This window comes from Rhineura floridana, chromosome 3, assembly GCF_030035675.1.
Source record: "Rhineura floridana isolate rRhiFlo1 chromosome 3, rRhiFlo1.hap2, whole genome shotgun sequence".
Lineage (NCBI taxonomy): Eukaryota > Metazoa > Chordata > Lepidosauria > Squamata > Rhineuridae > Rhineura > Rhineura floridana.
The window spans coordinates 222,625,177-222,642,573 of record NC_084482.1 but is presented as its reverse complement, the minus strand read 5'-3'; the positions used below and the strand labels follow the sequence as shown (position 1 = coordinate 222,642,573).

At 46.0% G+C, this 17,397-nt stretch overlaps 1 protein-coding gene across 1 annotated transcript in view; it reads left to right on the top strand.

Moving 5' to 3' along the window:
* Positions 1–917: 917 nt before the first annotated feature.
* Positions 918–17,397, top strand: part of LOC133379039 (vomeronasal type-2 receptor 116-like) — a 35,358-nt gene continuing 18,878 nt past the window's right edge. The window contains exons 1-4 of the mRNA XM_061613648.1: positions 918–1,078; positions 4,388–4,679; positions 12,164–12,638; positions 13,759–13,850. Of these exons, the coding sequence (XP_061469632.1) occupies positions 918–1,078; positions 4,388–4,679; positions 12,164–12,638; positions 13,759–13,850 (1,020 nt within the window). The remainder of the gene's footprint in view (positions 1,079–4,387; positions 4,680–12,163; positions 12,639–13,758; positions 13,851–17,397) is intronic.

The window sequence follows — 17,397 nt, the reverse complement described above, 5'->3', positions numbered from 1 at the left end:
ACTCCCGTGTGGACCGGACACCATTGTGATCCCAACCCTAATAATCAACTGATTGCTGGCACTTGTGAAACACTGTGGACAGGTCTTTGCAAGTGCCACCAAGCAGCTTATAGATGTTGCCTGCAAACCCCCTTTGGACCAGCTGTGTCTATCCACATGTGACATCAGGTGTAGGGCAGGTGGGCATGGCTTGGCCAAAAACAGCCTTGTGGATCAAATTGGGAGGTTTAGCTGGCCTAATTTGGCTTGTGGGCTAGGGGTTTCCCATGACTGTCCTAAAAGGAAAGCTTGATCCTGACTCTTGTGAATGTTTTTTTTTTCTTTTCATCAGGGGGTGGACAGGTTCAGTTCCTCCCTCTGTCATACTTCTCAGATTTTGGAGCCACATATGGGAGCATTTGCAAACATGTTTCTCTCCAGTCATTCACTTGCACATGGAGTTAGAGGAGTTGCTTCTTCCCCTTATAATTTACAAAATTATAGTAATTTGTTTCATCTTCTCACCAAAGCTCCAAGGATTTGTCCACAGATTGCCTCTGAAACCACTAAAATAAGCATCAGAACAGAGAACCACACGAGGTGATGTCTTGCATCCGAGTCAGAAAGGACTGAAACATAATCATCTCCCAGGTCATTGAGAGGATGGGCTGAGATTTAGGGCAGATCAGGAGGACTATCTCTGTGTGAGGATGATTTCCATCACCTTCAGGTGTGAAGTCTTAGCTGGGCTCCATTAGCGTTAGGAACTCTGTGCAGAAAGAGCTTAGCTTCATCCAATAATTTTTCAGATTAGTTGGGGGGAAGCAGTCACAAAGGTGGAGGCTGTTCCAGGCAGACACAGGATGGTGCTGCTGCTGTTGCTGCTGCTGTTGCTATTGCTGCTGCTGCTGCTGCAAGTGCCTAATGCAGACTGTGGGATGTTGAAGGTGAAATGCGCCTTGACTCTGGAGAGGGATCAGACAGACATATTCAATTATTACCAGTCAGGAGACCACCGCATTTGTGGGAACATCTCTGCCACAAGAGCTTTGTTTCATCTACATGTCTTCAACAAGCCTCCTTCTACCAGCTTTGACCAGTAAGTCATTTTATGGGAAGCTCACTATTGATTATTATTTCCTCCAATGACGAGTCTCTTTCTTGCTCCTAGTAAATTCCTGTCCTGTTTTGTCTGTGGGGGGAGTCTTCAGGTATTCATCAGTACTAAGGCACCACTGACTGTGTAACCTGCCTTTTCAGAGGCTGCTGGTGGGGTCCATCTTCATCTGTAACTGACAGTAACATTGGACATAATTTAATGTATAGAAAAAACACAATTTTTCTTACAAGTCCTGAGAACAGTCCCTGGTCTGTGGCTAATGTGGTTCTTTCCTGTTTTTGCAACTGCAAAAGCCCAAAACACCCAAAATCACCCCTTTTGCCCCAATCAATCGTTCCAGTAGCTGCCTATTAAGTCAGTCAGTGCCGCCCAGTTGCAGCTTTTCTGTAGTAAATCTACTTTGAAATTCAGAAACCGATCAGCCATTTGAATGTTTTCAAAGAAGAAAATACTCATAAATCACTTCCAGATGACCTCTTTATTGAGCTGCTTCTAATTTGTTTTCATTTGACCACATTGGGTCAAGCAATTATTATCCAAATCTATCCAGTGTATTTCTCCATCACATATTTGAGGTGGGTTTTTGTTTGTGCAATGTTAATTGAACAGCTGGAGGCAAGTGAATTCCTTTAACTTGGATTCCTGCAATGAGCAGAGAGTTGGACTCAGTGACCTGCTAGGCCCCTTCCAACTCTACTGTTCTATGATTCTGTGAATTAGCAAAGTAATGATCAGTGGGGGAGAATGGCAAGAGGGGAGGCAGCCCAGGGAGGCAGCAAGCGTGGGGGACAGTTATGTTTGGAGGTTATGTATACTGTCAACTATTAGAGATGGGAAGGTGTGTGATTTTAGACTGTACATGTCACTGTCATCATAACTGGTGATCACTCGTGGCCGAGTAAGATTGTCTTCCAAGATAAGGTCTTTAACAATGGGTCCGTAAGTGACTGTGGAGACCAATTCTGGATCCACACAGCCTCGCACAGTGAGGACATAGTTTTCCAGATGGAAAATGGTCCTGATGAGGATTTGTTTGATGTGCCTTCCACTTAGCTCGTTTGCCCTGTTTGCCCTGTATTCGTGCTTCTTCGAAGTCCACAGCACCTTTGATAATAGCTGTATTATTATTATCATTATTGAAATTAATAATAATAATCACCTGCCCTTCATGCTAAGGTCCCATGGCAGGTTACAGCAGTTTAAAACGGATCCTTAAAATCAGTTAAACACAACTTAAAGTCATGACATCACAAAGAAGGGATTCGTCCTAAAAGTATACTGTACATCTCAGGTCTCACTTCATCTGTAGTCTGTGATAATACAGGAATATAGAGCAGACTCCTTCAGTGTTGGGTCCCCAGATGTTCTTGGATGAAAGCTCCCATCAGCAACTGCCATCTTGGCCAATGGTCAGGGATGCTGGGAGGTTTAGTCCAACACCATCTGGGGATCCAAGGGGAAGGAAATCTGGATACAGAGCACATGGGAGTTGGACACAGTGGCCAGGAAAAATGAATGTTAGAAATATGGAATGCTGGAAAGGATAGTCACTTCAACCAGTACTAGGAAAGAGTTGCTAGGAGGTTGTAAAAGGTCAGTTGAGGAATAAAGGAGCCTCCCTGGCTAGCTAATTCATTGTATGTCAACACATCTGTATTGACCAACTATTTAGACATATGAAAAGTACACTTAACAGGTCTGGTCAGGACCTTTTGCTTAACAAAGAGACTGATTTGTCTACTTTCGCAGTTCCTTCCACCACAGACTTCCATCTTAAGCTATAAAATCATGGGCTTGGAGGGGACCCAAAGAAACCATTCAAACCAACCTGGGAAACAATCCTGTCCTTCTCCCTCAGTCCTGTGACACTACAGAGTAAAAACATCATCAATATGTGAAATGTGAAAACTACAGAAATAATATTTTGATGATGGCTGTGGCAGAGTGGCACAGCTATGCTGCTTTTGCTAAGAAGATCACACCCCACGGATGGGCTCTTGTGGAAGGGCAGCAAAGGCTTAGTCTTCCCTCCTACACTGATACAGTCATCTGGGTTTGTGAGAGGAAGCTGCAAGTTTTAGTTTTAGACTTTAAGCAAAGTATCAGAGAATTGTCGGGTTTCTGGGGAGTGCTGGAGGACCTAGTCTCCCCAAAACTGAATGGGAAGGTGGATCTGATGGAGGCTTAATACAAACCCTTAGCTTGCATAGATGTGCAAATAAACCATATACCAGACACAAACCTCCAGGAGTAACCTTTTTCCAGGGAAGCAAAACTTGAGTGCACCCCTGGAATTCTCACCTTAGAGGAAAATGTAAATGCAAATAATTATGAAAGTGCAGTCCAATTACATCACTCTCAGACACCTGGCTCGTGTAATTTAGTTACATTTATTTAACTCATATATTCAAGGATACAAAACTTTGATGGATCCTGTTTTGTGATCAACAGATTTCATATCAGATGAGATCATGGAATGTTAAGAGCACCAGACTCTACGACAAATGAAGTCACCCCCAACTCTCCCCTCTTTCTCATTCCTGCAACAGAGAGAGAGAGAGAGGGAGAGAGATAGACTAGATGGATTTTGTTGTTGTTATGTGCCTTCAAGTTGACTACGACTTACGGCGACCCTCTGAATCAGCGACCTCCAAGAGCATCTGTCGTGAACCACCCTGTTCAGATCTTGTAAGTTCAGGTCTGTGGCTTCCTTTATGGAGTCAACCCATCTCTTGTTTGGCCTTCCTCTTTTTCCACTCCCTTCTGTTTTTCCCAGCATTATTGTCTTTTCTAGTGAATCAGGTCTTCTCATGATGTGTCCAAAGTAGGATAACCTCAGTTTCATCTTTTGTTCAGTTGCTGACTACCTAATTTAGAATCTAAATGCTCCATTTTAAACTACCTCCAGTCACCCCCCATCTTCTACATAACTCACATAGATGGCAGCAAATGTTACCCATAATTTAATGAACCTTTTGTCTGCTATTGTTATTTGAAGAGCTATGCATACCTCATTCTATTGCTAGAATGATTATCTGCCTTAGTTGTGTTTCTAAATGGTAAAGGCTATGATTTGTGGGGGGGGGAACTATTCCATCACACGCACACACCTGTCATTACATGAGGATTGGATGTTGAGCTTGTGGGTTTGGCTTTGGATCAGTATTAGCATAACTTCTAGAAATTAAATCAAGAGTTTTACATTGTAAAAGCATGTCAAAAAGCAAAAGTTGAATCTCATATATTCAAGGAATGCAAGATGATGTTGCAATATGTAATTTTTTGCAGAAAAACAGCCACAGAATACTGGCAGATCCTCTCCTTCTTGTTTGCCATTCAGGATATCAACCAGAATCCCAGGCTCTTGCCCAACATCACATTGGGCTACAGCATCCATGAGAACTTTTTTCACGGAAGGGTGACGTACAATGCTTTGTTAGACCTGCTGTCTCCTGGGGAGGCAAATGTTCCAAACTACAACTGTGGAAGACAGAATAACTTACTGGCTGCTCTTGAAGGGGCTGACTCTGAAATCTCCATCCAGATGTCAGGCTTGTTGGGCATCTATAAAATCCCACAGGTAGGAACGGAAAGTGAGTAGAACATTTGCTGGCTGAGCCTAATTCCACATTGCAATCTCTTCAGAAAATTCAAAAAGTGAGTGTGGTGGAAGTTTAGTGAGACTGGATACAAATAATAATGGATTTCAGAGATGTTTCACTGCTCTTGGTAGACAGACACACATTTTTATTTTCTCATAGTCATCTCTACTGAAATGGGATTTTCAAAATTTCAAAGAAGTCAAAGGTGGCTCCCACACTGAAGTTTATTGTGAACCTGGGGCTCCTCACGCAGGTTTTGTGTGGCATTCCTGAGCTAGCTGGGGTGGTCTTGGGGTTGGGGTTGGAATCACCTAGGTTCGTTGTACTGGGGGACTTCAACATCCATGCCGAGACCGCTCTGGCAGGAGTGGCTCAGGATTTCATGGCCTCCATGACAACCATGGGTCTGTCCCAAGTAGTATCTGGCCCCACTCATGCTGCTGGCCACACTCTGGACCTTGTGTTCTCTGCTGGATGGGATGATGGCTCCAGGTCTGCCCAAAACCAGAAGTTAACTGGGGGAAGCAGGATTCCTACCGACCTTCGATTGCTGATGTGTAATGCCAGGTCTGTGACACAAAAAACATCTGTCATCCATGATATGATACTGGATGAGTGCGCAGACCTGGTGTGTATTATGGAGACCTGGCTGGACGAGGCCTCAGCTCCCATCCTTAAGGCCATGTGTCCGCCGGGTTTCTATTATGCACAGCAACCGAGGGTAGGTAAGCGGGGAGGGGGAGTGGCAGTCATCTACCGGGAGTCTTTGATTTTCACCAGGCCTCCGCTCCCAAGGACCAAGGTTGTTGATTGCATGTACTGGAGGTTGGGCCCGAAGGGCAGTTTGGGGATCTTGCTCGTGTACCGCCCGCCCCGCTGCACGGCAGATTCCCTGTCCGAGGTGCTCGAGGTGGTCTCGGATGTACGAGCGTTGACCCCAGAGCTTTTAGTACTGGGGGATTTCAACGTGCATGCTGAGACCACCCTCAGTGGAGCCCCTCGGGATTTCCTGGAAACCATGGCTTCCTGGGAACTGCACCTTAATAATACTGAGCCCACCCATGTAGCCGGTCATGCTCTCGACCTTGTATTTGTCCTGGGAGCGGTAGGAAGTGTTCTGAAGTTGGAGGCTATTTCTTTTACCCCCGTGTCATGGTCAGATCACTATCTGGTGAATTTTGACATCTCGATGCCACACGCCCTCCGCAGGGGTAAAGGACCTATTAGAATGGTCCGCCCTAGGCGCCTGATGGATCCAGAGGGATTCCTGACTGTGCTGGGGGAATTGGAACCTGCTGAAGGTCACCCGGTCGAAACCCTGGTGATGGAATGGAATGAGGGAATCACCAGGGCATTAGACCGGGTGGCTCCGAAACGTCCTCTCCCCCTGAATAGGACTCAGACGGCTCCGTGGTATACACCCCGGTTGCGTAGTCTGAGGCAGGAGGTGAGATGACTAGAGCGCCGGTGGCGAAAATCCCGTTCTGAAGATGCTCGGACACAGGTTAGAGCAGCAATAGCTGCCTACCAGGTGGCGGTGAGGGCAACAAAGAAGGATTTCTTTGCTGCCTCTATTGCATCCGCAGAGTGCTGTCCCAGGAAGCTGTTCCAAGTGGTCCGAAGCCTGGTCGGTCCAGTTGCTCAGGAACCCTTGGAACATTCTAAGGCTTCCTGTGACAAATTGGCAAAGCACTTTGCCGATAAAGTCGAGCACCTGAAGAACTCGATTCCATACGCTGTGTATGCAGTGGGGGATCCAGAGTTGACCAATTGCAGTCCGGTTCTGTGGGATCGGTTCCAGCCTCTCCCTTCTGAGGATGTGGACAAGGTGCTTTCAACGGTAAAGCCTACCACCTGTCTGATTGATCCTTGCCCATCATGGTTTCTTATGAAATGTAGGGAGAAATTAGGCGAAGGGATCAGGGCGGTGGTAAATGCATCCTTGAAGGAGGGTGTTTTGCCACCAGCCCTCAAGGAGGCAATTATAAAACCTATTTTGAAAAAGGCCTCCTTGGATCCCAAAGTCTTGAACAACTTTCGCCCTGTTTCAAATCTGCCATTTTTGGGGAAGATCATTGAGCGAGTGGTGGCTGGCCAGTTGGCAGCACACTTGGATGAAATGGATTATTTGGATCCATACCAATCGGGTTTCAGGACTGGACATAGTACTGAAACAGCCTTGGTCGCTCTGGTGGATGATATGAGGAGGGCATTAGACGGGGGAGAATCCACCTTTCTTGTCCTCCTGGATCTCTCGGCGGCTTTTGATACCGTCGACCACAGTATCTTGTTGGATCGCCTGGAAGGATTGGGAATAGGAGGCACTGTTTTGCAGTGGTTCCGTTCTTTTCTCTCTGACAGGCATCAACAGGTACCATTGGGAGATGAGGTTTCAGACCCTTGGCCCCTCACATGCGGAGTGCCACAGGGTTCTATCCTCTCTCCCATGCTATTTAACATCTATGTAAAGCCGCTGGGAGCTATCATCAGGAGTTTTGGGCTGCGATGTCATCAATATGCAGATGACATGCAGCTCTATCTCTCCTTTAAATCTTCACGAGAGATGGCTGTGGAGACCTTGTCCAAGTGCCTGGAATCCGTGAGTGGATGGATGGGAAGGAACAGACAGACTGAAGCTCAATCCTGATAAGACCAAGGTGCTACTTGTGGGTGACAGGGGGAGGTTGGGTGCTGTTGACCTACAGTTTAATGGGGTGAGTTTACCCCTGAAAGATCAGGTCCGCAGCCTCGGGGTGGTTCTTGATTCCAAGCTATCCATAGAGGCTCAGATTTCGGCAGTGAGCCGGGCAGCTTGGTACCAATTACATCTCATACGGAGGCTGCAACCCTACCTCCCTATTCATCAGCTCCCACTGGTGGTACACGCCCTGGTCACCTCTCGATTAGACTACTGCAATGCGCTCTACGTGGGGTTACCCTTGAAAACGGTCCGGAAACTACAACTGGTGCAGAATGCGGAGGCTCGGTTGCTTACAAACAGCTGCCGCCATGATCACATCACGCCAGTATTGTTTCACCTACATTGGCTGCCAGTTGTTTTCCGGGCCCAATTCAAGGTGTTGGTATTAACCTTTAAATCCCTATACGGTCTCGGCCCAGTTTATCTGAAGGAGCGCCTCCAGTACCACAAATTAAGCCGCCCAACCAGATCAGCCACACAGGGCCTTCTCTCAGTCCCACCAACGAAAACAGCTAGGTTGGTAGGGACTAGAGAGAGGGCATTTTCAGTGGTGGCCCCCACTCTCTGGAACTCCCTCCCATTCAATCTTCGCCATGCCCCTTCCCTGGATATATTTCGCCGGGAATTAAATTCCGGGGAGGGCTAACTTTTTGGGGATATTTTATTATCTATTGATCGCCCTAACTGATTTCATGCTGCTGTGATTAATGATCGTTCTGATTTTATTGTATTTTATCTGTATTGTATTGTAATTTACTGAATTTTAGTTTGTACGTCGCCTAGAGTGGCTTCGGCCAGATAGGCGACACAAAAATTAAATTTATTATTTTATTATTATTATTATCTTGGTGTGGAGGAACTCTCTGTAGTTCCGTTGTCATGGACAGATCACGACCTGGTTGGGTTTAGACTCACTGGGACTCAAAACCTCTGCAGGCGTTGGGGACCGATTAGGATGGTCCACCCCAGGAGGCTGATGGATCCGGATGGTTTCCTGAGAGCTCTTGGGGTTTTTCCTACCAGCTCGGCAGGCGATTCTGTTGAAGCTCTGGCTGACCTCTGGAATGGGGAAATGGCCAGGGCGGTGGACACGATCACTCCTGAGCATCCCCTTTCATGGAGCCAAACCAGCTCCTTGGTTTACCAGGGAGTTGATGGTGATGAAACAAATGAGACGGAGACTAGAGTGACATTGGCAGAAGACTCAGAGTGAGTCTGACCAAAAACGGGCTAGAGCCTATTTGAAGGCCTACTCCGTGGCAGTGTGGGCAGCAAAGAAATTATTCTTTTCAGCCACCATTGTGTCTGCGGGGAGCCGACCAGCAGGGCTGTATCAAGTGGTCAGGGGTCTCTTACATTCTGGCCCCTGAGAGGGTAATATAGACCACTCATCAGCCTGCTGTCAAGAATTTGCACAGCACTTTGCAGACAAAATCGTTCAGATTTGTTCCGACTTGGATGCTATAGTTGATACAGGCTCAGTGGATGTAACTTTGGCTCCTGCTTGTCCAATAATAATGGATTCTTTTCAACTTGTACAACCTGAGGATGTGGACAGGATCCTTGGAGAGGTGAGGCCCACCACATGTCTGTTAGACCCTTGCCCTTCCTGGCTTATTAAAAGTGCCAGAGGGGGCCTGGCAAGGTGGGTGAAGGGAATGGTCAATGCCTCCCTACAACAAGACAAGGTTCCAATGTGCCTAAAGGAGGCAGTTGTAAGGCCTTTGCTGAAAAAGCCCTCCCTGGACCCCTCTATTATGGATAATTATCAGCCAGTGTCTAATATCTCGTTTCTGGGCAAGGTAATAGAGTGTGTGGTGGCCTTCCAGCTACAGGGATTCCTGGATGAAACGGATTATCTAGATCCATTTCAGTCTGGTTTCAGACCTGGTTATAGGATGGAGACAGCTTTGGTCGCCTTGGTAGATGACCTACACAGAGAACTGGACAGGGGGATTGTGTCCCTGTTGGTTCTGTTGGACCTCTCAGTGGCTTTTGAAACCATCGACCATGGTATCCTTCTGGGTCGCCTTGCCAGGATGGGACTTGGGGACACCATTTTACGATGGCTCCGTTCTTCCTGCAGGGGTGAACCCAGAAGGTGGTGCTGGGGGATTCCTGTTCGACTCCTTGGCAGTTGGCCTCTGGGGTCCCTCAGGGTTCAGTTTTGTCCCCCATGCTATTTAATATCTACATGAAACCACTGGGAGAGGTTGTCCAGAGGTTTGGGGTTCAGTGCCATCAGTATGCAGATGACACCCTACTCTACTTCTCCTTTCCACCTAATTCCAAGGAAACTGTCTCGGTTCTAAACCAGTGTCTGACAGCAGACTGGATGAGGGCAAACAAGCTGAAGCTTAATCCAGACAAGACAGAGGTGCTCCTAGTCAATCGAAAGGTGGATCAGGGAATAGGGGTTCAGCCTGTGCTGGATGGGGTTACACTCCCCCTGAAGATGCAGGTTCACAGTTTGGGTGTGCTCCTGGACTCAGCCTTAAATCTGGAGGCCCAGATTTCTGCAGTGGCCAGGAATGCTTTTGCACAGTTAAGATTAGTGCGCCAACTGCACCCGTTCCTGGAGTCATCTGATCTAGCCATGGTGACACATGCCTTAGTTACATCCCATTTAGACTACTGTAACACACTCTACGTGGGGCTGCCTCTGTTTGGAAACTTCAGTTGGTGCAACGAGCTACAGCCAGAATGTTAACTGGGGCTGTTTACAGGGACCATACAACTCCCCTGCTGCAACAGCTCCACTGGCTGCCAGTCTGTTTCCGGACACAATTCAAAGTGCTGGTTATGACCTATAAAGCCGTATACGGCTTAGGTACAGGCTATCTGTCAGACCGTATCTCCCTATATGAACCTGCCCGGGCCCTGAGATCTTCAGGAGAGACCCTTCTCATAATCCCAACACCTTGACAAGTGTGACTGGTGGGAACACAAGACAGGGCCTTTTCGGTGGCTGCCCCTAGGCTCTGGAACTCCCTCCCTAGGGAGGCAAGAATGGCCTCCTCTGTGCAGTCCTTCCGCCGACAGCTAACGACTTTTTTCTTCCGGCAGGCCTTTGGAACGGAAGGCTTTAAGGGTAGTGACTGAAGAGGATGGTGTATGTTGTTGTTTTACTTGTATGCCCCTAACCTGGGTTGCAGTATTTTAAGTGTATATCTAATTGGTTTTAACATCTTAATAGTTTAATCCTGTTTTAATGCTGATTTTATACGTTTATATGTTTTATATGTTCTTAATGATATATACTTATTTTTATCTGGAAGCCGCCTGGAGTTCCAGTTTGGAAAAAGGGCGGGGTATAAATAGAGATAAAGATAATAATGATGATGATGATGACGATGATGATGATGATGTCATCCTCATGAAAATGAAGAAAACCTGAGAAAAGAAGCTGAATGATATTACCAGTTCCAAAAAATTATGGGAGGGAACAATTAAGAACATAGAGATATTTTAGGAGAACTGGATACGTTTTTGCACTGAAATAAAAAATATAGATGAGATTATCATTTCATGGATGTCTTAAATATGAAATGATTTGTTTTGGCACTGTAAATATAATGAAGTTAAAAGAAACACTTTCAGTCAAACAAATAGATATTTGCAGCAGTTTCATTTTTAGTTGTTTTCACAAAAGGGGTGAACATCATCAAGGTGTCCACCGTAACCCCAATGTTTTTTTCCTGGTCTATCACCACCAATTTATGCCCCACAAGCAGAGCTTGGAAAAGTTACTTTTTTGAACTACAACTCCCATCAGCCCAATCCAGTGGCCATGCTGGCTGGGGCTGATGGGAGTTGTAGTTCAAAAAAGTAACTTTTCCAAGCTCTGGCAGGGTACCCAGTCCATCTGCCTCATCTGAACCCAAGGATCCCCTGATGTTGTGTGTTCCCTCTCCTCCATGTGTGTGGGGCTGAAGGAAGCTGTAGTTCAAAAAAGTAACTTTTCCAAGCACTGCCCACAAGTGTATACCAGGGCTGAACAAGCAGTGACTGAACATGGGTCATAGTGCATAATGTCTGTAGGACTGTAGCCTTTACCCTCTTTTTTATTATGTAATGAATGAAACAGGATGAACAGTGAGGGCAAACAACCAGCAAGGCCTTCATTTTCAGCAAAAGAGCAGGAGAGCAGGAATGGCCACATGGGTTGCCCTCCTCTGTCCTTCCTTCCCTTTGTGTCAAAGGGGGATTCTAAGCACCCTTGGTCTCTCTCTATGGTCACATCCACAACATATATGTAAAGCACATTTGTTGCACATTTCAAGCACATGGCTTTACCCAAAAGAATAGTTTAGCCCTCACACTTCCCAGCATCCTTAACAAAGTACAGTTCCAAGGATACTTTGGGGGGAGCCATGCACTTTAAATGTGCTTTAAATGGATGGTGTGGGTGTGACCTGTGTGTGTATACATATAAAAGGGAATAGTGAGCCTCTGTTGTACAGCTGGATGTGGAACTAAATAATGGGTAGTTGTATTTGATTTTTAAAGCATTTAAAAGTGGTGTTCAACATAAAAGCAGTAACAAAATCATTAAAACAAAAATACAACATACAACCAGTATTTAAAACATGAATTCAAGAAATTTATATAAATAAACCAAGGACTATTCTTATAGGTCAGAGAAAGCGTGGGCAAAAAGATTTGTTTTTACAAGGAAAATATTTTGGTTTTGGTTTGAAAGAAAAAAACTGGGCTTTCATCTCAAATAAAACAAGACATCTTTCTTCCTTTCCTTTCCAGGCCAGTTATGCTTTTGTCTCTCATGTTCTGAGCGATAAGACCCAGTTCCCTTTTTTCTACCGGATGGTCCCCACAGAAGAAGCCCAGTACCCAGGGATTGTCAAGCTGCTCCTGCACTGCAGATGGACGTTCATTGGTCTCATTGCTTTTGACACCGACAATGGAGAGAGGTTCATGAAGACCTTGATGCCTCTGCTCCTCAAGAGTGGCATTTGTGTTGCCATCTCAGAAAGCCTCCCACTACTGAATACAGATGAAATATCATTCAATCCTCTTCCATTCCTCAAGTGGAGACAAGTCCATGTATTTGTTTACTATGTAGAGACTAATTTTGTCTCACTTGGAATATTAATTCTAGAAGCAATATTTGACCGGGTCATAAAAGCCACAGAAGGGGAAGTCTTGATCACAACAGCTATGTGGGACATCTCCTTGGACATAATGCACCCTGACTTATCTTCCCAACACATCCATGGTATTTTTTCCTTTTTTATTGAGACAAATAAAAGGCTAAAATATGATGATGTTCAACCCTTTTTCTTTGCTATGAAGCAATTTGGGAAGAAAGCTTTTAATTGTTCCTATTTAAAGCAAACATTGTCTGTAAAAGGCTGGACAAGATGCAGAGAGAGAGACAATGTGGAGATGTTGCCCCAAGATGACCTGGAAATAATTCTGTCTCTAGACAGCCACAGGATTTACCATACTGTCCAAGCCGTGGCAAGGGCCTTAGATGTCGCTTATTTATCTAGATCTAAGTGGAGGGGGACAGACAGGCTGGAAGTTCAAAGGCTACAGCCATGGGAGGTATTTCCTTTCCTATCACAAACATCTCTGCTGAACATGACAATTGATTGTACAATTCTAGAATCATTGGCTTATCTGAGAATATGTGAACTGTAGCGGGAAGGTAACATTTTGGAAACCCAGTTGTGAAACTGCTTGCTGTTCCCCCTTTATGCTCAAAAGAAGTAACTTTTCCAAGCTCTGGGACTAACCCTGCCCTTTGCTTGGTAGTGGCCTTTGTCAGTAAGCCCTTTCGGCACTGGAGATGGCATTGTGCAAGCTTTCACTAACCCTTTGTGTGTCCCGACCAAGGTCTCTCTGCCTCCTCCAAGCTTTGAGGAGACAAGTTTAGGATTGTACTGCACAATACTGTAACTGACAATTTGCTGGCCTTTAAAAATGCCAAAAAATACTGGGCGAAGTGACTGCCCTTGCTTTCTCCCTGAGGGAAAAGCCAAGTTCTGAAGGTGTTTATATTCTTCCCAAACTGCTAAAGCAGAAAGAGGACTTTTAGGAACTAAAGAAGGCAATTTGCAAACATTTTTAAAAGACACACAGCTACTTGAGTCTGCAACCAGCCCCAAGTTAGAGAGAAAGAAGCATAACTAGGGGGCACAATGGACAGGAAGTGTGGTTTCCCATATTCTAAGTGTTCTTCTCTTACCATTTCTAGCTCCACCGTTTCCTTGGAACTTCACAGTTTAATAATTTTTCCATGGGCAGAGTGTATTTGGATGAGCATGGAGAACTGGCAGCCAATTTGGATGTTGTGAACTTAGTGATATTTCCCAATAACTCTGTCCTTACAGTGAAGTTTGAGAGTATCAACACACAGAGATCCCTAGGCCCACACCTCACCATCGACCAGAGTGCCATTGCGTGGCCGAAATGGCTGACCCAGGTGGGGAAAAATCATGGGACATGCGTGGTCTGGAGATGGGGGTGGTGGATGTCACCCTATTGTCATGGTCAGACTACTTCCTGGTGAAGTTTAGACTTGTGGCTCCAATCCTCACCTGCAGGGGTGGTGGACAGACTAAGATGGTCTTCCTCCAGAGACTAATGGGATCCACAGGATTCCTGAATGCCCTGGGAAGTTCCCAGTAGTTAGAGCAGGTGACCCGAGTTAAGCAGCAGAGCGAGTTCGGCAGCAGGGCAAGGAGGCCAGGGCCCCCCACTCTGCCCGTCTGTTCCCTGACCTCAACTAAACCGCAGTCTCCAACCCATTGACATAATAAACCTTAAACAAAACTATGCAGGTAAGAAGCCAGCAGGGGTGTGGGGGCTTTCCAGTGTTTTGCACTGCCTGCAGCATGTACGACTATCTGCCTGTTGGACAGAAGTCGTGGGTGTGCTCTCGGTGCAATGAGCTCCTGGCTCTCCGGGAATGACTTCATTTCCTTGAGGCCAAGGTGGCGAACCTGGAAAAGCTGAGAGAGGCAGAGAGGTGTGTGGAGGAGGCCTTCAGGGACGTTATAGCTGTGTCCCACTCCAACGATGATAGCTCTCCTGCTATCATGGAGAACGATGGTCTCGGGGAAGGAGAGCATCCAGCTGAGGAAGAGGGAAACGATCCCTTAGAAGGGACCCATTCCTTGGGGGATGAGCAGCTATCCTCTCGTGCCGAGGATATATCTCCAGGGGGTGGAGGGATCCTTGTAGTGGGTGATTCGATCATTAGGAACATAGACAGTGGGGTGTGTGATGGGCGTGTAGACCGCAAGGTGTTTTGCCTGCCTGGTGCGAAGGTTGCGGATATCGCCCATCGTTTGGATAGTTTGGTAGACAGTGCTGGGAAGCAGTCAGTGGTCGTGGTGCACGTTGGCACCAACGACATGGGGAAATGCAGCCGTGAGGTCCTGGAAGCAAAATTTAGGTTGCTAGGTAGGATGCTGAAAGCCAGGACCTCCAAGGTGGCTTTCTCTGAAATGCTACCAGTTCCACGTGCAGGACCAGCCAGACAGGCCCAGCTTTGCAGTCTCAATGCGTGGATGAGACGATGGTGTCGGGTGGAAGGGTTTGGATTTGTTAGGCACTGGGGAACATTTTGGGACAAGCCGGGCCTGTACAAAAGGGACAGGCTCCACTTGAACCAGAATGGAACAAGACTGCTGGCACTTAAAATTAAAAAGTTAGCAGAGCAGCTTTTAAACTGACTGAGGGGGGAAACCCGACAGGAGCTGAGAAAGGTCCGGTTCAGAATAAACCTCCCCCCTGGGATAAAAACCAAAGAAATGATGAAATTTTAAAAGGGGTAGGCCTAGAAGTAGGCATTGTGAGAGCAGGGGCACAGGATATAAATTCAGAAGAGCAAAATTACCACAGGCCTAACCACAAGTGCCAAAGACACTTGAAGAGAGACACTGCTTACAAGTGCCTGTACGCTAATGCTAGGAGCCTCCGAACCAAGATGCAAGAACTGGAGTGCTTGGTCTTAGAGAAGAGCATTGATATAGTGAGCATAACGGAGACCTAGTGGAATGGAGAAAACCAGTGGGATACGGTTATCCCTGGATATAAACTATATCGGAAGGACAGGGAAGGACGTATTGGTGGCGGAGTTGCTCTATACGTGAAAGAAGGCATTGAATCCAGCAAGCTCGAAACCCCAAAAGAGGCAGACTCCTCCACAGAATCGTTGTGGGTGGTGATACCGTGCCCCAGGAGGGACTTAATACTGGGAATGATCTATCGTCCCCCTGATCAAAATGCTCAGGGAGACCTTGAGATGAGATATGAAATTGAGGAAGCATCCAAACTAGGAAATGTGGTAGTAATGGGTGACTTCAACTACCCAGACATAGACTGGCTGCATATGTGTTCCAGTCATGACAAAGAAGCAAAGTTTCTAGATATTCTAAATGACTATTCCCTAGACCAGTTCGTCATGGAACCGACCAGAGGGATGGCAACCCTGGACTTAATCCTCAGTGGGGACCGGGACCTGGTGCGAGATGTAAGTGTTGTTGAACCAATTGGGAGCAGTGACCACAGTGCTATTAAATTAAACATACATGTAAATGGCCAATTGCCAAGAAAATCCAACACGGTCACATTTGACTTCAAAAGAGGAAACTTCACAAAAATGAGGGGATTGGTAAAAAGAAAGCTGAAAAACAAAGTCCAGAGGGTCACATCACTCGAAAATGCTTGGAAGTTGTTTAAAAACACTCTATTAGAAGCTCAACTGGAGTGCATACCGCAGATCAGAAAAGGTACCGCCAGGGCCAAGAAGATGCCAGCATGGTTAACGAGCAAAGTCAAGGAAGCTCTTAGAGGCAAAAAGTCTTCCTTCAGAAAATGGAAGTCTTGTCCGAATGAAGAAAATAAAAAAGAACACAAACTCTGGCAAAAGAAATGCAAGAAGACAATAAGGGATGCTAAAAAAGAATTTGAGGAGCACATTGCTAAGAACATAAAAACCAACAACAAAAAATTCTATAAATACATTCAAAGCAGGAGACCATCTAGGGAGACAATTGGACCCTTGGATGATAAGGGAGTCAAAGGTGTACTAAAGAACGATAAGGAGATTGCAGAGAAGCTAAATGAATTCTTTGCATCTGTCTTCACAGTGGAAGATATAGGGCAGATCCCTGAACCTGAACTAACATTTGCAGCAAGGGATTCTGAGGAACTAAGACAAATAGTGGTAACGAGAGAGGAAGTTCTAAGCTTAATGGACAATATAAAAACTGACAAATCACCGGGCCCAGATAGCATCCACCCGAGAGTTCTCAAAGAACTCAAATGTGAAATTGCTGATCTGCTAACTAAAATATGTAACTTGTCCCTCGGGTCCTCCTCCGTGCCTGAGGACTGGAAAGTGGCAAATGTAACACCAATCATCAAAAAGGGATCCAGAGGGGATCCCGGAAATTACAGGCCGGTTAACTTAACTTCTGTCCCTGGAAAACTGGTAGAAAGTATGATTAAAGCTAGATTAACTAAGCACATAGAAGAACAAGCCTTGCTGAAGCAGAGCCAGCATGGCTTCTGCAAGGGAAAGTCCTGTCTCAGTAACCTATTAGAATTCTTTGAGAGTGTCAACAAGCATATAGATAGAGGTGATCCAGTGGACATAGTGTACTTAGACTTTCAAAAAGCATTTGACAAGGTACCTCACCAAAGGCTTCTGAGGAAGCTTAGCAGTCATGGAATAAGAGAAGAGGTCCTCTTGTGGATAAGGAATTGGTTAAGAAGCAGAAAGCAGAGAGTAGGAATAAACGGACAGTTCTCCCAATGGAGGGCTGTAGAAAGTGGAGTCCCTCAAGGATCGGTATTGGGACCTGTACTTTTCAACTTGTTCATTAATGACCTAGAATTAGGAGTGAGCAGTGAAGTGGCCAAGTTTGCTGACGACACTAAATTGTTCAGGGTTGTTAAAACAAAAAGGGATTGCGAAGAGCTCCAAAAAGACCTCTCCAAACTGAGTGAATGGGCAAAAA